At 43.5% G+C, this 21,768-nt stretch overlaps 1 protein-coding gene across 1 annotated transcript in view; it reads right to left on the bottom strand.

Moving 5' to 3' along the window:
* LOC124556317 (alkaline phosphatase, tissue-nonspecific isozyme-like) overlaps positions 1–20,753 on the bottom strand; it is a 655,606-nt gene extending 634,853 nt beyond the window's left edge. The window contains exon 1 of the mRNA XM_047130289.1: positions 20,120–20,753. Within this exon, the coding sequence (XP_046986245.1) occupies positions 20,120–20,753 (634 nt within the window). The remainder of the gene's footprint in view (positions 1–20,119) is intronic.
* Positions 20,754–21,768: the final 1,015 nt, after the last annotated feature.

The raw sequence follows: 21,768 nt of genomic DNA, 5'->3' as shown, positions 1-21,768 counted from the left end.
CGGTCAGATGTGATTAACTGATCTGCTCGACCATTTTTTAGTTTCTGCAGGTTGATGGCCTTCCTCTGCGGTCTTCGTCTTCCAGCGATTACTGCCCACACCGAAACCTTCAAAAACCACTCGTAAACAGCTGTTTTCTTTAAAGCAGCCTAACCGTAAACTGTAAGGCTAATAAAGTCTCTGCAGCACATTTGCCCACTCTGCACATGAATCTGATGTTCGACCTTTGCTCGTGCCAACAGATCACCACATATTCTTACCTGTAAATAAACAAAAAACATTACGCTAATTATTGTAGGTTAATCAAGAATAATCAGTTAAATCAGAGTAATTAATTCGGAATAATACGAGGGGCAGAAAAACGGATACAAAGGAAATTCCGTGATTTTCGTGACTGCCCCCTCTTATTGTTTCCTCCTATCTATATCTCTTGAAAAGACCGCTAAGGTAAAACTAGAGGATCCGAGCCTACATGGACGCTTACCAGCTGTCGCTCTTCCCGTGAAACATTCTTGACTGTGACACGAAAAGGAGAAAATGACAGTGGTACACAAAGGAACCACCGTCACACACTGTGAGGTGGCTTGCGGAGTGAAGATGTACGGGAGGAGATTTCCAGTTTTGGCATTTGCCTTACAGTCAACGGAAACATACAGAAGACCTTGGACAATATGTTGCAGACGAAAATCTGTAAAACTTACCTATGTGAAAGTTTATTTGCTTACGCGTACGCAGAGTAAAGTCTATGATTTTCTCAACACGTTCTCTGCCTCGTGATGACTGGGTGTTGTGTGCTGTCCTTAGGTTAGTTAGGTTTAAGTAGTTCTAAGTTCTAGGGGACTGATGACCATAGATGTTAAGTCCCATAGTGCTCAGAGTCAATTGAGCCAATTCTCAACACGTGTGGTCTGTGTCGCTGTCGACTGCAAACTGTTTGATCGACAGCGACTGTTGAGCTGTGCATATTATACTTTTTTATCATTCTCTACCATTGCCGCTAGAGCCGTCCCCCTGTAGTAGAGTCAGGGTGTTTATAACCAAATATTTGGTGACCTGGGAGTGGAGCAGAGAGTGTCTCAGTTAGGAATTGTGTGAGGGAAAGAAAGGAAAGAAGATCAGTGTTTAACGTCCAGGTCATTAGAGACAGAGTACAAACTCTGATGGTTTCAAGGATGGAGAATAATATCAACCGTACCCTTTGAAAGGAACTATCCCAGCATTTACCTGGAGCGATTTAGGGAGATCTCTGTAAACCTAAGTTTGGAGTGCCAGTGTGTTAACCATTGCGCCATCTTGCTCGGTTACTTCGAGGGAACGTCCCGTTCCGGTGTTTTACGTGCAAACAAGGGAAAGTTACCGTAAACCTTAGTAAGAACCGAGGTTGGGAACTCTTTTTTCAGTTTAATTCTGGTACTATATGCCCACACAAAAAATGAGAACCGGTGTAAATGCAAATGAAAATATAAGTATTAAGTTATTTGTTTTTATGTAAACAGAGAAAGATGGATGACTTACTTGATATAGGCAGTATCCGGAGATAGCAGTATCCGGACACACCCCTATGTAGTGCTGAACTGACCACTAAGTGTCACGAGAGGCAGACCAACCAGCACAAAAAAAAAAAATGCCGAGAAAATTGTGTTGTCAGTAGAGAAGCATTAATAGCAGAATGGTTTGGTCAGGAGACACTGACTTTGAACGTGGACTACACGTTGTCATTGGATATCATCTGAGTAACAAACCCATCAGGGACATTTCAGCCGTTCTAAAGCCACCCAAGTACGCTGATTGTGATGTGACTGATTGTGTACTGCCAACAGTGAAGTACGGAGCAGGCGGTGTTACAATATATTTTTCGTGGTTAGTGTGTGAACCCCTTACTGCATTTAGGAAAATGTTAAATGCAGAATGATATGAACACATTTGAAAGCATTGTGTGCTGCGTAGAATGGTGGGACACTTAGGAGACGATGTTTCCATCGACATAAAAGTGCATCCAGTCACAAAGCAGGGTCTGTGAGGCAATGATTTGTAGAAAATAACATTCCTAAAAAGGACTGGACCGCCCCGATTCCAGAGCTTCACCCAATGGAAGACTGGATGAGTTAGAACGCCGACTCCGCTTCAGATCCCAGCGTCCACCATCACTACCCTTCCCGATTTCTGTTGTTGAGGACTAACGGGCTGCCATTCCTCCACAGACATTCAGAAACCATCAGCAGAGTTCAACGTGTCATAAAGGCAATGGGTGGACATCTCCCATATTAATGTCAACTAATAAATGTCCAGATACCTTTCATCAGATAACATAAACGGCCCAGTCATATTAATATGACAACCGTCTATGTTCGACACCAACGTACAATAACCACCACAGATGCCATGTTGAAGCACTAGCAGTGTAGGGTATATAAAGCACGTCGGGGGATCGTGAAAATTGCGCAGCTGTTGTAATGTGGAAACGGAGCGATTTATGTGACGTCCAAAAGGCATGATCATTGGCTTCCGGGCCAAGGGTGGAAGCATTTTCGAAGTGGATAAGTTTGTAAACTGTTCGCGTGACGGCCGTGGTTAAAGTATACTGTGCATGACGAAATCGCGCTATCCAAACCCGGCGCCGAGGCTACTGTGGCGCACCACGGGCCAGATGGCAGTGGTGAACAACGGCTTGGAGATGTGTACGGGCGAATAGACGTGCAATTGTTGAGCCATTGAGTGACGACAGGTGGCTTTTTCAGATGAATCACGTCTTGTGCTCCATCTGATAGATGGCGGTTGGCGTATACGGCGTGAAACGTCTGAAAGCAAAAGGGTAAAGGCCAGAAGAGGGAGCGTTATGGTCGGGGGAATGTTTTCGTGGCATTCCCTGGATGATGTCGTCATTCTGGAAGGCACAGTGAGTCAATACAAGTATGTATCTATCCTTGGGGTGATGTCCACCTGCACATACAGTTCGTTTTTCCTCAGCACCATGGCATCTACCAGGACAATGCAACATGTCACACTACACGAAGGAAGGTGGACGCAGGAGCCCTGACGTGGAGAATGAAAGGGATTTGATAGTAAGCTATAAGGTGGATTTCTAGGCGGATTTCATCTTAGGTAGAAAGAGGTGGTTAAAGTTTCACTTGGAAAGGATGCGGGGAGCGTGTAAGTCTAAGGTTTGGCAGCAGACGCCTAGGGCTAATAATCGGTGATGAAACTATATAGTGGTTGGCGTCAAATCTACGGAAGTGCAGTTAATGCAAATGTCTTCATTGCGGAAGAGGAGGGAGGGGAAATTAATAAGTTCCTACAGGATCTTACAGAGGGATGGCAGGAGATGTGGTAGGCAAGGCGGACTACGTGATGATTGAGGACTTGGAGAGAGTGTTGAAATTTTCGGTGGAGCGCGATGTAGTTTTTCATCTTTTATTTACATTTGCACTACTAGGGTTGAGCTGGCATTGCAATATAAAAATTTTGTAATTTTAATATAGATAAAATTGAGAAGGTGAAAGTAGTACTGATGTTTATGACAAAATGATGGTGATGTGATACATACTTACTTTGTTATGAGTATGAGATTGAGGATGGGGGGAGGTGTTCCCGGTAACGATTGATAGGGACTGGGATGTAAGATCTGTTGTGGACGCTATTGTATGCAAAAAAGATGTGGGTTGTTTCTATGAGAAGGAATTGATAAGTAGGATGTGGGTGTCAGAAGAAAGGGGGATGCAAACTGGCCAAGCGAAGGTTGGTCGGAGCCTTCTTTATGGATATGATGGAATGGGTAGGTTGCTTTATGATTGGGAAGATGGGTTTATTTCAGGGATGAGTTTATGATTTGGTGGAGAGGCATTAACATTATACTGGGAAAGGAAATGGATGGAGGCAGGAAAGGGATCAGGGCATCCTCTACCACTAACATTGCCAAATCCAATATTTAACATGCCGACCCCCTGACGATACGGAATAAAGAAAAAGAGAAGAAGGACGATGGGAATGGTGGGTGTGACATGGGGGTATGAGGCAAAAACATTTCCATTACTTAGGTTGTCAGGTTGTGGAGTAGTGCGTAGTGAAGGGCAGGATTGTTTCCTGTAAGTCGGTGGAGAGCTTTCCAGTACTTGCTTGCGTTTATGCGTAGCGATGTACTGAGTTAAGTTCATGTCTGTCGCCAATCGCGGCGTTCTTTGGCGTTCATTACGTTAAAAACGTGTCTTTGTAATCGCCGGTGACGTGTTAGCGTGTCTTGCTCATCGGTGCGGAGGAAAGATTGTAGAGCTAGCGGGATAAACTAAGAACTACGTGATTCATGAATTCGTTTGGGGAGAAGTATTATACTTTCTTCTTCTTTATTGTTATTTCAATTCCCCACAAAGGGGGCGGGCTGGAAAAGGGTAAAAATTACTCTGCAGTAAAAGGTTTCATGAACTGTATTTAGAAGATATTAAAATATATAAAGAGATGACATTAACAGATGATTTTGTAAAAAACACACTGGTGGACGACATTTACGATTTTTACATCAAAACAAATGACAATAAACGAGGTTTTTGTAAAGTACGCTTAGAAAATATTGATGATTTTTAAAGTCGTTTGATGATTTTATATTACAGGTAAAATATAGTCACTAATGAATGTGAATGATGCCATGATGTAATGATGATGCTAGGTGATACATGAAAATAATCGTCACGATGAGGGTGCGATGATGAGTATGATTATGGCATGTAGCGACTAGCAGTCAGCAAGGTGGATGAAGGGAGAAGGAGTAAATGGAAGGACGGTATGAGGTGGAGCGTTACGATTAAGGTTGGAAAGAGTGGTATATTTCGGGACGGATTTTATTTTGGGAAGTGGGACATGGTTAAAATTCCGGTGGAAGAGGATGGATAAGGCATGAAGGTGAATGGAATGTCTGATTTGGATGTAGTGGAGCAGCAGGGTACCTGGACTGGCTATTAGTTGGTTGGAAAATTGGGTGCTGGGACTAGGTTCTGTGACCAGTGCACCGGGTTCAAAGGTTCTCAAGGAAAAGAATAAGATGTGGAAAGTGGATGAGTTGGTACAAGATGCGAGTTAAGGTCGGTGGAACATATTATGTAAGCATTTCTCGCCTTTATGCTTTTTCCTTTATCGATTTTCGGGCTGACAGCAGCTTAATACGCTGCTCTACAGCCGAGAGAAGAGTGAAACAAACAATGGTAAGATAACAAACAATATAAAAAGGCGATAAAACGAAGACTTTGTTAGGAACAGTAAAATGGAGGAAAGTTGCGTAATTTATAATACAAAAACACGGTGCTGCCGGTGCGGATGAAGACGCACGGTAAGTAGGCAGGCACAATTAAAAAAACACGGCGACAGTCTGGTGTCTGTTCGTACGAGATAAAAAACAAAGCCGACAGTATGGTGGCTGTTCCCAACACTGATAGGGGATGCACATCACTGAACATTCACTGAAAACAGCACTATAGGCACACAGTGGCAGACGGCGGCGGGGGGAGGACCCAGACTGATGAGGGGGTTAAAAGGGGGGAAGGAGTAGAAAAGGAAAAGCGGAGGGAGCCGATGGAGGAAGAGGACATAGAAAAAGTGGGGGCAGGGTGGACACGAGAAGGAGTGGGGAAGGCAGTGGAGGGGAAAGCAAAATGGACTCGAAGGAGAGAAGGTAGTCAAAGAGAGGGTAGGTGACGAAGGACAGGATGGAAGGGGGCGGGAGAGGGAGCCCAGGAAGAGGGAGGGAGGGGGAGGTGAAGATCAGAGTTGATAGGAGGGATAAATGGAGGGATAGGGGGCATCATCCAGGAGGGGGAGTTGGTGGAAGTCACCTCAGGAAAGGAGATGAAGTGTGTAAAGGTAGAGGGTAGGGGGGGACACAACGGTGAGGGCGTGGCAGTGGGTGGGGGTTGGAGAAGAGGGGAGCAACCACGGGATGAGAGTGATCAAGGCAGCGGGAGGTGTAGAGGATGCGGATACGTTCTAGTAAAAGGAGCAGGTGGGGGAAAGGAATCGGGTCATAGAGGATCCCAGTGGGGGATGTGAGGTGTATATGAAAGGTGAGGCGGAGTGCATAGTGCTCGAGGATCTGGAGGGACTTGTAGAATTTGTTGGGGAGGGGGGGGGGGGTATCCAGGCAAAACAGAGGATAGGATCTCGCCTTTATTTTCCATGAAATTTAATATGCAAAAGTGTGCTTATAGCGGCAAATGAACAGTTTTTAGATGACGGCACAAAACATCTATCCTGTTATATAATTTTAAAGAAATGTCTGATTTTCGTGGTATGCTCAGCGGTGTCTGGAATCTATGTAGCAGTCTGTCACTAATTTTCGTTATTCATGCTAATTCATTCAATTCTTAATAGAAATCCACATGGGCCAACATGTTGAAATGATTGCGCGGTGGTACCAGCTTACACGATTAGCCGATAGATGGGGTTTGTGTTATCACAGCACAGCACGGGCGACGACGAGCCACACAAGGCTAGCGATGGAGTCGGGGCGACAGCTGCGAATCCAACACCTTTGTGGACCATCGAAATTTAATTACTTCAAAGAATCCTAAAATTTTCTCAGCGAAGTAATGGTCTTTCTTTCAGGTGTTGTGGGTATAAAATCTGTAATCCAATTAAACACGTGCACGGCACTAATTTGAACACATTCGCTAATTACTAGCATAATCTATAACAACTAAGTCGTGGCATTCGCTTTTACGTACTTATCACTGGTCGAGCAATCACAGGGTACAATACCGGCCTCCTAATCTAATGAATGCAGTCTCAGACTCGTTCAAGACATTCTAATTATTATCCAGTGAGCTGGCGCAGTTGTTAATCTCAAATTTAAGAAGAGCGCAATTAACATCTTTACCCGCCCATCTTGGTTTAGTTCTTTCCTGGTTTCACTAAAGCACTTAAAGTGGCAAAACCATGACCAACAATTTCCTTCACCATTCTCAAAAATGGTTCAAATGGCTCTGAGCACTATGGGACTTAACATCTGTGGTCATCAGTCCCCTAGAACTTAGAGCTACTTAAACCTAACTAACCTAAGGACATCACACACATCCATGCCCGAGGCAGGATTCGAACCTGCAACCGTAGCAGTCCCCCGGTCCCGGACTGAGCGCCTAGAACCGCTAGACCACCGCGGCCGGCTCACCATTCTCCAAATGAACAAATGTTCCATTTATAATGACTATGCTGACGATAGGAAACACCGTGATTTTCATTTTGTACTATTGTATTATATCTTTACATAAATCGCTCTCTTAGATCCTGTACGGGAACAGTCTCTCACGAAATATCTCGTTATTGCAAGAAAATTGAATCTTTAGCAATAAAGTTCTTGGGTTAGATCATCCTCTCTGAAAAAGTTTGAATAATGATTTATATCACATGCATTCATCTGTTTCATTATTCTCTTTGTTACAATTTGTCTGCAAACGTTTGTGACTCCTATCATTGAATATAAATGGAAGTGAGGAAAGCTGAAGTAAAAGATACGGTATTCTTAACATGAATAGACCAACTGTAGAAACTGTTACCTGTCATTGTCTCAGCAGATATTATTTCAGCTGCGCTGATTCCACTTCAATAAAATAGGATACTGTTCATCGATGGTTTGATAGAGCCACTTGTCATTTCCTGACAAACATTTCCTTTCTACCGCTGGAGTTAGTGGTGCGACTGGTGCAGACGTTTACAGTAGATATTTCTTACAGCTCTGCATTGTGGATTTGTAGAGTGTCCCACTCGGAAGAGGCACCCCAAACAAACATTTGCTTAAATTACCGTTAAAAGCTTTGCATAAAAATCAGGAAATGAAATGAACATGTCATACCTTGTTCGTGGGGAAATAAAAGTGAATCACAAAAGGTGCTGGAAGTGACGGCCGTCGACTTGTTCAAATGGCTCTGAGCACTATGGGACTTAATATCTGAGGTCATCAGTGCCCTAGAACTTAGAACTACTTAAACCTAACTAACCTAAGGACATCACACATATCCATGCCCGAGGCCGGATTCGAACCTGCGACCGTAGCAATCGCGCGGTTCCAGACTGAAGCGCCTAGAACCGCTCGGCCACCAACGGCCGGCGTCGACTTGTAAAAATAGTTGAACAAGACGCTACAGTTTCACGAACCTCAAACGTCAAAAATTACATGGTGCAATTTCAGCGGAATTACTACACATGTCTGTGGGGCTCTCTCGAGTGGGACACGCTGTAGTTCATATGCACAATATGTAGTAGGTCAGAAATTGTGATATCAGCTTGAGGAGTGATATATTTCACAGAATTGATCGGATCTTAGTCAAGTGACCTGTATATTCTGATATATCATTCTGAAATTACGTACGCTTCTACATACGATACACGTCGGTACAAGAGTTACTTTCTGCTTACAAAATTATAAACGAAAATGTTCAACCGATAGCCGACCAGTGTGGCCGAGCTGTTCTAGGCGCTTCAGTCTGGAACCGCGTGACCGCTACGGTCGCAGGTTCGAATTCTGCCTCGGGCATGGAGGTGTGTGCTGTCCTTAGGTTAGTTAGGTTTAAGTAGATCTAAGTTCTACGGGACTGATGACCTCAGATGTTAAGTTCCATAGCGCTTAGAGCCATTTGAACCATTTGTTTAACCGATAATAATAATTGAGTTACTATTATGCTCACGATTGAAGTCGCTACTGGAAAGTTAGCGCTACTGTTCCCAAGAATGCAGAAGTTGAGAATAGTCCACGTTGCAGCTATTTCAAAATATTAGTCCAGTGTTGTACCAGTCCGCATCTCTCTCGGCCAATGAAGAGCAAAAGAAATCCTCACACTATATATTCTATTGACGATAAGGATAAATACGAGCAGCATAATTAACTACTAAATCTGTGAAAATTCGAAAGCTTTAGTTGCACATACTGGATTGCAGCAATTGCAACAATGTTGTGAGTAAAATTAACCTGTTGTAGTAATATTGTTTTATAGGTGACTGAATAAACGAGTGGTGAGACTTTTGAAGATAACTAACTACATTAATTGGTAGTGTTCCACGCTCTGGGCGTAGACTGGCCAATCGGTACCGACCGACCACCGTATCATCATTTGCAAATGGCTTTATCGGATGCGGTATGAGGGGACATCTAGTCAGCCAACCGCTCTCCCGGTCGTCGTCTGGTTTCTTGACATTGGAAACGTTGCTAATCCGTCAAGTAGCTCCTCACTTGGCCTCAAGCTGCAGAGTGCGCTCCGCACCAGTCCTCCCATCAAGGAAACGTTCTTGGCAGTACCGGGAATCGAACCCGGATGCCCCGCATGGCAGTCAGTCACGCTGAAAACTCACTACGCAACGGAAACTACATTACATCTGTATCTAGAAAAAATGAATGATCGGAATTTTGTTTGCCAGTGGTTTTATATACAATCATTCTGAAAAGGAGATTGCATACAAGGAAAGAGTGCAATCTGCTGTAGAATATTGCTCAAATGTATAGAAGCTTTACCAAATAGGACTCACAAGGGATACTGAACGTATACGGAGAAGAGCAGCACCAATGGTCACAGGTTTGTTTCACCCATGGGAAAGAGCCATGGAGATGCAGAAGAAACTGTACTGTTAGACGCAGAACCAGCTTTAAGTGATGAATCTAGGCATATACTACAACCCCCTATGTACCACACCTGTAGGGATGGCGAGAACAAGACTAGACTAATTACAGCGCGCAATGAAGTGATTAAGCAAGCATTCTTCCTTCGCTCCATACATAAATGGAACCGGAATGTCTTATAATCGACACAATGGAAAATAACTGCTACGTCGATAGATAACTGCTACTGCATGAAGCAAGCGTCAACTGGATCTCTGAATATTTTGGTTCGTACAGCGAAAGGATAGTGAAAGATATTCCATGCAAATCATTGAAGCCTATACACCAGTGTGGTCACAGACTTACGAGCTAGAAGGCATCTACGCACAAAGAGTCACGGAAAGCGAGCAGCGACAGTAATTCCCACTACAAACGTAACGCACTTGTCAGAACGAAGCTTCTGTGGTGTCCAAGATGAAAATATCACAAACAGTGTGTATTATCAGTTTTGAATTCAGCAGTCAGAAATAGACTTTCAATACGGGAAACATTCCAAAAGTGAATGATGCTCAGTGGGAAATGATAAGATGCACATAGATAGTAAGAGAGATAGGAAAACTAACAAATGGATCAGCATTGTTCTCCTCCTCAGCCCTCCTCCTGAGCCCTCCCGAAGAAAAAGTGAGGAGATTTATATATTCTTTCTCAATTACTACTACTGCATTTCTTCTCTGTATCTTACCACAGGTCACTTGAAAATTTTCCCGTATCAGACGTCGTCGCATCTATATTACCAATGTAACGTTCAAAAGTAGACCCTTCCTACGAACTTTTTCGATATCTGCGCTGGTTTTACGCTTCTTTTAATGGGAAATTTCCGTCGAATATCTCCATCTGGTTTCAGGATGTTATATCGCTATTGTCTCTGCTGTATTACGAGTATGCAGTAGGCCTGATGATAACCAGCTTCACGTATTATTGTCTTAACGTAGTGGGATACCCATTGGGGTTTTCACCGCTCAACCGTAGAAGAATAGAAATGGCATGTAGGCCTTTCTGTCTTAACTCGTTACGTTGAACGTGGATCCTAATTTCTCTTTTAACGTTTATGAACACGTAGATCATACCTGCCAAAGCTTTATTAAAACGTTCCATAAAACCATTTGTCCGCAGCTAGTAGGTGACTCTCATACTGTAAGCAACGCTGCATCGTAACATGAATTAGCATTTGACGCTATTTCTGCCTAAAATATGTTTCCACGTTTAGAGATTATTAGATATTACACATTGAAATTACTATCATTTCGCTTTTGATGCTCTAACAGCAACAGTGTTGGCAGATTAAATTATGGGAGTTGGATTCCAAGATGATTTGTTGTTTCACAGTCAGGCGACACCCAGTTCTCATAATTTATTTCATATCGCCTTAGAACTGTCCCTTCTACAAGAAATTTGGTGTTTCCCCCAGCTTTAGTATTGGATACGACATTTCCAAGATATGATGGGTAAGGAAGTCAGTGCACTCTGTTAATGATCGATTTCCGTTTTCAGACTATGGGGTCGCCCTCAACAGGTCAAATTCGATGCGGTAGGATGGGGCAACCGCAGGCATGATAGGTACTAGATGCCCTGGGGATAACCAGTCCGCCGGCCGGTGTGGCCGTGCGGTTCTAGGCGCTTCAGTCTGGAACCACGTGACCGCTACGGTCGCAGGTTCGATTTCTGCCTCGGGCATGGATGTGTGTGATGTCCTTAGGTTAGTTAGGTTTAAGTAGTTCTACGTTCTAGGGGACTGATGACCACAGATGTTAAGTCCCATAGTGCCCAGAGCCATTTGAACCATTTTTTTTAATAACCAGCCTCTACCGCTGGCATTCGCTAAAATGACTTACATAATAAGTTGATAAAGGTGACCGATGACTCATGTGTTTGATTTTGTCAAAGATGTTCACAAATCCCCAGTGACAAGTTGTTGGAGTATACTGATATTTTAGGATGGTGAGCTGATATTACGAGCTACAATCTCCGCCCGGTGTCTCTTAATTCCTTTTGTGCGACGGCCTATATGTTAACAGAAATATTCCTTTTATGATTTCTTCCTCTCTTACACTTTTTTAATATTCAGTAATATTAGGTCAACTTTTTTAAACAAGTGTGTCTGCTAATGCAGAGATGAGTACGTCATCTTTGATGCAATGTTCCTCCTAAGGATCCCAAGAAATACTGTTCACATAATTATGTTTTCGACAATACCTGTCTTACCAGTAGTCATATGCGGATCCTTCAAACTTGTCATGCAGCAAAAATAATGGCGAACTGCTACAGCAGTGAGTGGTTTGTTAAATAAACACGGTCGAAACTTATTATGTTAATAACTGCTAGATACTCTATTTTTTCTTTTTTATTGGGAGGAATACTCTGAAGACACTTCTACAGCTCTTTCCTTTGTTTTCTGGTTTTCACTGGAACTCAGTTACTGTTGGCGTCACAGTGCATTGTAGTCACGGCACTATCGTCGTAGAGTGACACTGCATGTGAAAATGTCAGCATCTCTTAAAGGACAGAGAAGATCTATCTCATTCCTGGTTCCAAGAAAACCTGGTGTCTTCCAGCAGCAGTTCGTATAGTGGTCGTGATAGGGAACAGAAAATCTTTATTAAGTGCCTGTTTTAGGAACACTTTCCGAGCAAACGTTCCAAAAGGTAACTGTTACTTTTCAGCTTCCCGACGTACACGACGATCATGCTGGAAAGTAATGCTGTACTGTACTGTACTGACATTGTTCTTAATGCTTTATACTTAAAAATAGAAGGAAGCTCAGCATTTTTATTTACCATATCGTCGTTGTGCACACATCAAAATGGTTCAAATGGCTCTGAGCACTATGGGACTTAACATCTTAGGTCATCAGTTCCCTAGAACTTAAAACTACTTAAACCTAACTAACCTAAGGACATCACACACATCCATGCCCGAGGCAGGATTCGAACCTGCGACCGTAGCAGTCTCGCTGTTCCGCACTGCAGCTCCTAGAACCGCAAGACCACCGCGGCCGGCTGCACACATCACTCTATGGAGTCACCAGTCTTTATACTTAAGGTTTGTTGTTCTTATTTTACATATTTGCAACAAAATTAAACGTTAATTAAAAATCCAGAGGATCCTGAATTATCCGAAACAAGTTCTCAGTAATATTAATTTTTCAACTTTGCAATTTCTAACTCACATCAGGAGCTTTATGGGTAAAATGTACAACGAATTTGGTGCAACACCGTGTGTTAATAATTTTCATATTATATGTTTTGATGGCTTCATTGCACCATGCTCAGCGAAAACCGCAAGGACTTACAGCAGAAGTCATGCACGTTATTTTTATGTTTTATTGACGGGGTGAACTAAGTACTTCGGTTTGGATGTAACTAGTGAGCTGATGTGAACGAAGTGGGAGAAGCAGATTACACATTTTCATTCAGCTACCTCGATTGAAGTTACCTGTTGTTTCTCTAAATCATTTCAAAAAAATTTCGGGTGGATGCGTAAAAAAATTGTCGTTTTATTTTCCGGTTACGATTCTGTTGGATGATGCTCGGACGTAAAACCTCTAGATGGAGTATGCACCGAAGGAGAGATATTAAAGGTATAGCACATTAACATTAATCTAAACTACGTAGTGAAAAAAAAGTATAGAATAAACTAGTTTGTAGAATACCTTAAATGAAACGTACGTGGCATACAAACCTGTAGAGCACTGCTGCGGTACGGTATGTAATACCCCAGTGACAGATACGACAGCTCACGTTACTCCCACATTTAAAGAGGCGGAAAGAAGTTCTAGGACTGTAGTGACGGTCTTCTCAGGTTCTGCTGCTCCGTGTTTCAATTTCCCGCACCTGGCTTTGTGCTTTAGTCTTGTCGTGGCAGTCGTGCCGCTGATACCGACAGGATATTACCCGCAAAGAAGCGGCAGGGAGAAAGCCTGGAAGAAAGGGACGTAAATGTTGTCAGGGTGGCTTAGCGGCGCGCCCTCGCCAGGAGCGGAAGTACTGTTTGGATCGCGGAGAAGATTTGTGCGGCGGCTGCGCAGGCGGCGAGGAGCAGCCGTCTTGCGGGATGATTTAGCTGCGCGGGCGCGCGCTTCCGCCGCGCTGACGTTTTCATTACGGGCGGGGCTCAGCCGCTCTCACCTCTGCCGATGACAAACGGGGCCCCGCTGTAAACACCCCTATTTTCTGCTCGCTATGCTGTATTTGTCAGTTTGTTGCAACTAACTGCTTTCCCCACGCTCGTCCGCCTCACTCGCAGATAAATCACAATTAGCTTCCAGATGTGTATAATTCAGATTGTCACCGATGTCAACGTATATTCGTGTATTTCTCAGAGTTGTTTAATGTTTCCAACATGCAGTTCATTTTCAGTAGGTTTCGAAGGCGAAAGTACAGAATGGTTCAAATGGCTCTGAGCACTATGGGACTTAACATCTGTGGTCATCAGTCCCCTAGAACTTAGAACTACTTAAACCTAACTAACCTAAGGACATCACACTCAGCCATGCCCGAGGCAGGATTCGAACCTGCGACCGTAGCAGTCGCGCGGTTCCGGACTGAGCGCCTAGAACCGCTAGACCACCGCGGCCGGCAAAAGTACAGAATGTATGGCACTTTTTGAGCCTTTACAGAACAACCACACTTGTAGCCGGCCGTGGTGGCCAAGCGGTTAAAGGCGCTACAGTCTGGAACCGCGCGGCCGCTACGGTCGCAGGTTCGAATCCTGTCTCGGGCATGGATATGTGTGATGTCCTTAGGTTAGGTTAGCTAGGTTTAAGTAGTTCTAAGTTCTAGGGGACTGATGACCTTAGAAGTTAAGTCCCATAGTGCTCAGAGCCATTTGCACCACCACACTTGTACACTCATCCGCCAAAACTTTATGAGCACAGTGTGATTACTTTTCCTTGATTACGGCAGATATAGAACTAATTCACAAACGCGCTGCTACGATCGTAACAGGTCTATACAAAAGTGTAACAAAATTGCACAGGGAACTTAAATGGGTATTCTTGGAGCTAACAAGACGTAGTTTTCGCGCAGTTCAAAATGGCACTGAGCACTATGCGACTTAACTTCTGAGGTCATCAGTCGCCTAGAACTTAGAACTAATTAAATCTAACTAACATAAGGACATCACACACATCCATGCCCGAGGCAGGATTCGAACCTGCGACCGTAGCGGTCGCTCGGTTCCAGACTGTAGCGCCTAGAACACCACGGCCACTCCGGCCGTCTTTCGCGCAGTCATATTGCGTTAATTTAGAGAAACTGTATTCGAAGGCGCCAACGACCTTGAAGCAGTGGTAACACCGGTTCCCGCCGGCCGGTTTGGCCGTGCGGTTCTAGACGATTCAGTCTGGAATCGCGTGACCGCTACGGTCGCAGGTTCGAATCCTGCCTCGGGCATGGATGTGTGTGATGTCCTTAGGTTAGTTAGGTTTAAGTAGTTCTAAGTTCTAGGGGACTGATGACCACAGATGTTAAGTTCCATAGTGCTCAGAGCCATTTTTTGAACACCGGTTCCCGTCAGATCACCGAAATTAATCATTGTCGGCTTTGGCTAATACTTGCAAGGGAGACCGTTCGAGCCTGCCGTGCGCTGTTGACAAGCGGTCTGCAGTCTTGCCTTCTGAGGTCAACTGAGGAGCTACTTGACTGAGAAGTAGAGGCACCGGTCACGGAAACTGACATCGACCGGGACTGTGCCCATGCTTATCTGCATCCAGTGACGTCTATTGCCTGAGAATAACACGGCGGTTGGTCGGTGGCACTGGACCCTCCATGGCCTGTTCAGACGGAGGGAGAGTATAAGATGACTGTGCGACCGTTATGCTACCACCAACGTATACGTGGTGTAGGGGTTTTGGGAAAAAGATAGAAGAGATTAGGGCGCACTTACTGTGAGTTTTTCCTCGCTCAAATCGCGAATGGGATAGGAAAGAAACTGATAATATTGGTACGGTGTACTCTCCCCTTCTCCCCCCAAGCATTCACTTAACAGTAGCATGCGGAAGGTCCTAGGAGCAATGGTCAGTATTCAAGGATGTAGCAGGAACGATCATTCGAAACCAAACAGGCTAGTAACTATGAGCTCTAAAATACAAATCTTATGCACTATGAGCGGTTCTTCATCTTCGGTGTTGTGAAATAAATCTTCTCTAGTACAATTCCTTTCCAGAATGAGATTTTCACTCTGCAGCGGTGTGTGCGCTGATATGAAACTTCCTGGCAGATTAAAACTGTGTGCCCGACCGAGACTCGAACTCGGGACCTTTGCCTTTCGCGGGCAAGTGCTCTACCAACCTTTTTTTTTTTTTTTTTTTTTTTTTTTTTTTTTTTTTTTTTTTTTTAGGGCCTCCCTTCTCCCCTCACAGCCCTTCCAAACGCTCACCTTGCTTTGCCTTCTTCGGCTAGCCTCTTTGCTTTTGTCGTTTTTATTATTATTATCATTGTTATTATGAGTCCATCCTTCTACCAACTTTTTTTTTACTTTTTTTATTGTATGTACTTTTTTTATGTTTTTGATGCCAAGTCCTCATTTTTCTTACTTTTTGCGAGTGCTCGGCCACTTTTTCTTGTTTTGTATTTTTTTGTTTTATTTTATTTTTTATTTTTTTATTTTTTTTTTATTTTTTTTATTTTTTTTTTTTATTTCGGCTTCTTAATTTTTTTTTCTGTAAGCTGGATGTCTAAATTACCTTAGCTAACAGAAATGAGAAGTAAATGTTTCTTCTTAATATTAATTAAAGGTAATGAATCTTCCTCTTGCTAATGGAAAGATAAGTATATTAAAATAAACTGATACGTGAAGTCTCTCATCTTCATAAGGAAAACATAAAATCTTGCAACCCCTTGAAGAACGTTTTTTTTAGAACTGAAAACTTCTCCGTGTATGGCATAAGATAATTAAAAAAAAAAAGAATACAATACATAAAACTTGATGTCTAATTTCTTCATGAGGATATAGTCCTGTGCGTCTTGCCACGGACTTGATTTCTTTTCTGCTGTGTCTCGTGAAAGGATCGAAGACATTCCGGTTCCAGGTATCTGTAATCGTGCAGGGCTGACATCTCTGAATTCCGTACCAATCTTAATCTGTCTATTGTTCTCTGTTTAATTTTATTCCATGATTCTATTTAGGAAGCATGCGTAATTTTTTTTGTAGTCTTTTGTCCGCATGAGATGATGGTGCTGAGTCGTTAGGTACACCCAATAATCTTCTTTGCTTTTATTTTCTGCCTTCAAGATATAGTGCACAGTGTGCCCTTTTAGCCAGTTAACAGCATTTCTTTTCGTATCAGGGTATGGCACTGCGTCTGGAGTCAGAAAATCTGCGGCGGTGAAAACGGTTGGAGATGTTCTGTTAACGGTCGCTAATTTCTGCTTAACTATATGCCATATGTCTCTTACTCTTTCACACACGAATCGGTGTTCTTCAGTGTCAAGAAGGTTACATGACGCGCAAGGGCGAATTTGTGAGATGTATAGCGTGCAATTTGGAATTAGTTGAAATTTTCCTGTTGACTGCATTATACCAAGTTGCTTTCACCTTAGAGGGTAAGTTCCGATCGTCGATATTTTTCCAAATTGCAGACCAGTCGTTGTTGGGGTATTTTCTTTCAATAATATTTCCGTCCTTAGCTTCCATCAAATATGTATAGATGTCCTTTACTCTCTTCAACTGCTGTTCTGAGAGCCTCGAGGAGATATAACTGTACTCAACGAGAAAAGTTTTCAGGTGACAAAGACCAGCTGGTATATGCTTCACATCTATAGGCGGCTGCATGCTTGTTGGAGCAATTTCATTCAGCAAGTGGGCCGTTAAGCTGTCGGGCATCTGTTTCCATTGCTTGCACATTCGACACACATATAACGCTCGTGACCTGTAACTGACATCAACAAGGTTTAAACCTCCTTTCCTTGTTGGGAGTGTTAGTGTATTGAACTTCACTTTGAAAATGTTGCCTTGGCATACAAAGCTTCCTATCGCGGATAAAATTCTTCTGGCTGTTTCTAATGGCATCGGAAAAGCTTGGACAACATAGTTAAGTTTGGATGTTATATACACATTTACTAGTTTGATTTTCTGTATCTCGTCCAGTTGCCACATACTGTTTCCTTGTACAGATGCTCGTATGCTTGCAAGTAGTTTTTTATAATTGACGGCAATAGTGTGTTGGATGTTGCTCCTAAATTCAATACCCAAACATTTCAATGTGGATACTTCCGTCAATTGTCCCCGATTTTGCATGGATATTCCTCTGCCTAGGTTCATGATGCCTGACTTCCTTTTATTTAGTTTGGCGCCAGAAGCAAGTTCATATGTGTGTACAATCTGAAGAGCTTTCGCCACTTCATCTTCATTTATAACCAGGACGCCCACATCATCTGCGTAGGCGTTGCACACTATTTTCTTGCCGTGTATATGCAGTCCTTGCAGGTGATGCGTGAGTGTCGCGAGGAGAGGTTCTATTGCTATTGCGAAAAGGGCCATTGACATTGGGCAACCTTGACGTACGGATCCAGTCAATTCAATCTCTCTACTTAGTTGTCCGTTTATCATTATTCGTGCTACACTGTTTTTCAGAATTTGTTGAATAATCCTCACGAATCATAGTGGGAATCCCATTACTTCCATGATACCAAGAAGATACTTATGATCGACCCTATCAAACGCCTTCTCGAAGTCTAATGACACTACAGCACATTTTATTCGGCATACATTTGCGGTTGATATTATATCCCTATATTCGCATATATTCTGATAAATGTTTCTGTCTTTGCCTACACATGTTTGGTACGTGCCAGTTACAGAGTTAATAACCATTTTTATTCTTCTTGCTAATACGCGGGCCATAATTTTGTAATCACTGTTGAGTAATGTTACTGGGCGAAGGTTTTCAATCGCTTTGCTAAGTGAGTTTTTAGGAATTAGAACTATGATCCCTTCAGGAAATTCTTTGGGAGCGGCAACAGTGCCACTCATGATTTCGTTGTACATACATAGCAACTTGCTTTTCATTTGTGGCCAGAACACTTGGTAGAATTCCACGGGGATACCGTCAGGTCCTGGAGACTTATTTTTAGGACTCTGTGCTATTGCGTCTTTCAATTCGTCCTCTTCTATTTCGGCCATGAGATTTTCTACTTGCTCTGTACTAATTCGTCCTGATACGTTTCTAACAAGATCACGCCGCGCCTCGTCGACGGTAGGTTTGGTGGACATCATATCTGAGATATATTTATGAACAGCGTTTTGAATTTCATGCTGTTTTGTGTGCCTGGTCCCATCAGGTAACTTAACTTCTGTCAGTATTTTTCTGTTTCCTCTCTTATTCTCACGCATTACATGGTACATAGCCGTTTCTTCCCCTTCTACAATGTTGTGTAGTCTCGCTCTGACTTTAAAACCTTCTGACTGTCGCCGCTTCAGCGCCAAAAGTTTTGCTTTGACTTTCTGAATCCGGCTAAAGTTCTCCATTAATCGTGTGTCCAAGGTGTACAGGTCTCTAAGGCAGCTAAAATAAAATTCAGTCGTCTTTTTAATCCAGAAACCTTTCTGTCGCGAGTAATCCATCAGCATTCTTCTTATTTTAAGCTTCGCACATTGTAACCACCAAGCTATGGCAGAACTGTATCGCGGGAATCGTTTCTCGCATTCTTGCCACACATTAGTAAATGCTACGCGACATTCCTCATCTTGGAGATGTGTAATGTTGAGTTTCCATATGCCCCTCGCTCGGTAAGTCTCTTGTTTTTCCAAATTTACTGTGGTGATGTACGCGGCATGGTCAGAAAACATAGTGGGCCAGACCTCAGACTGGAGTACATGGTTCTTAAGGTTGGACGACACGTAAATTCTGTCTAGCCTGCTTGCTGAGTGACTGTTAAAATATGTGAAACCGGCCTGTGCGCCATGGGTATGTTCCCAGGTATCGGTTAACTGCATTTGGTGGACTATTCTTTCCAGTTCTACGGACTTGTTGAAATTCGGTGTCTGGTCTTTCGGGCTAAGTACAGAATTAAAATCGCCGGCTAGGATTATATAATCTTGACGTGTACCGAAGAGATGAACGATTTCCCTTCTAAAAAAATCCGCTCTAGCACGCCTGTTATTGTTGCCTGACGGTGCATAAACGTTGATGATGCGGGAATTGTTAACAGTCACTGCAACCCCTCTGCTGTTTTCAAGTTTTGCTATTTGTGTGACACGGATGCCTTCTTTCGTGAGAATTGCGGTTCCCAGCTCTGCACCGTAACCGGGGTTTATTGTGGCGTTGTATCCACGTATCTTCTCTAATTTAATATCTGTTACTTCCTGTAACAGTAGTATATCAACGTCAGCAGCGTATAGAAAGTCTTGCAGATGTTGTAACTGCAGGGAGGAGCGTATCTTATTAATGTTCAACGTAGCGATTTTGTAGGCTTGCGCTGCGTTCATATTGTCCTATTCATTACCGAAGTCAGTATTCGTCATACGAAGTGCTGTCGGAGGAAAATCCTTTTTCACATGTATGTTCCGGCAATGATGTATTCATCGCCTTCAGTTGATCTCTTGGGGCAGAACTCTGTTCCGTTCCTCCAGTTTCGTTCAATTCTTCATCTTGATGCATTTCATCCGATTCATCAGCCCAGGTTTTGTGTTGATTAGCTTTCGATGTCTCTTTTTCTGCATTTCTAGTATCAGGGAAAACCTTGTCTGCATCGAAATTTACTATCAGCTTCAACCTCTCGGTTGACGACTGCTCCGTTGACATGGGGCATGGTGTATTTGATTTGGCTTGCAAGGGGTCAGGTGCCTGCATACTCAGAACCGGATTACGATGTTGTTCTTCATGCAGTTTGTTGCTAATCTGCTTTGCTTTTTCTCGCAAAGGGGGTGCCAGTTGTTCAGCTCCCTTATGAGCTAGTCTCCTCTTCTTATGTTTCCTTGGAGGACTGACTCTTGGGGAGGTTTCATCGTTTTCCATTACATCTTGGGTTTCTTGCGCTCGGTCTTGTTCTCTGGCAAGTGATGGGTTGATTTCCTTGTGGTTTTCTGGAGACTGCTCATTCTGAAGGACTATAACCGGTTCAGGAGTTTGTTCTATTTGAACAGAGATATTTGGTTCTTTTTCTTGACTCTTTGGCTGTGTTGTCCCCATCGAGTCGCTAACTTCCATTATCACTTCATTGTCGCGAGCTGCATCATCCTGGGTAGGGTCCCGAGTAGCGTCAGGAGCGTCACGCGTATGGAGTTGTCCAGCGGCTGCCGCTGCGTAAGTTAAAGGCAACGTTGACATGGCCGGGGGTCTCACTGCTTCGCCCGCAGGTAGCTGGGCCACTCGGCGTTGTATACACTGCGAGCGGACATGGCCTGTGCCGCCGCAAGACGCGCAGGTTCTTGGCTGCCCATCATATATTACTATAGCCCGATAACCACAAACATTTATATACGAGGGTATGTGCTTGTGTAAATCCACTCGCAGTTGCCTGATACCATTCAAGACGGGGAACTTGTGAGCAGCAGACCACTTTTCTGCAAAATTGCTAATTATTCTCCCATAAGGAGCTATCACGGAATTGATCTGCTCAGCGGTGATTTCAAATGGTAGCTCAAAGATACGGACAGTTCTTAATCCAAAGCCAGCATGCGTAACACGAACTTCACTATTCATTGCCATCGTGATGTTTGAACTTAAATGTTCCGCCACTAGATTCAAAAATTTTGTCACACAATTCCGTGCTTTTAAGCTTGACATACACAATACTATTCACAATTGAAAGGTGAATACCTATAATATCCTCAAACGAAATTTTCACAACTTCTTCTAACCACGTCTCAATTTCGAACGAATTCGGTCTCTGCCCTTTCTGGTCAAAAACAAATTTCAATGTGTCTCTCCTATTAGGCTGATCCATCTCTCCTTCTAATATGAATCCATCAAGAGTCTCAAATAACGCAGTAACTACTGCAACAGGCGCTTGACTTACCGAGCGGAGCGCAGCAGACCGCAGCGCACAGCACACGCCGGAGGTCCGCACACCACGGCCGCCAAAAGCCGACTGTCCAACTGAGCTACCGTAGCACGACTCACGCCCGGTTCTCACAGCTTTACTTCTGCCAGTACCTCGTCTCCTACCTTCCAAACTTTACAGAAGCTCTCCTGCGAACCTTGC

This window comes from Schistocerca americana, chromosome X (genome assembly GCF_021461395.2).
Source record: "Schistocerca americana isolate TAMUIC-IGC-003095 chromosome X, iqSchAmer2.1, whole genome shotgun sequence".
Taxonomy (NCBI): domain Eukaryota; kingdom Metazoa; phylum Arthropoda; class Insecta; order Orthoptera; family Acrididae; genus Schistocerca; species Schistocerca americana.
This window is presented reverse-complemented; position numbering and strand designations above follow the sequence as displayed.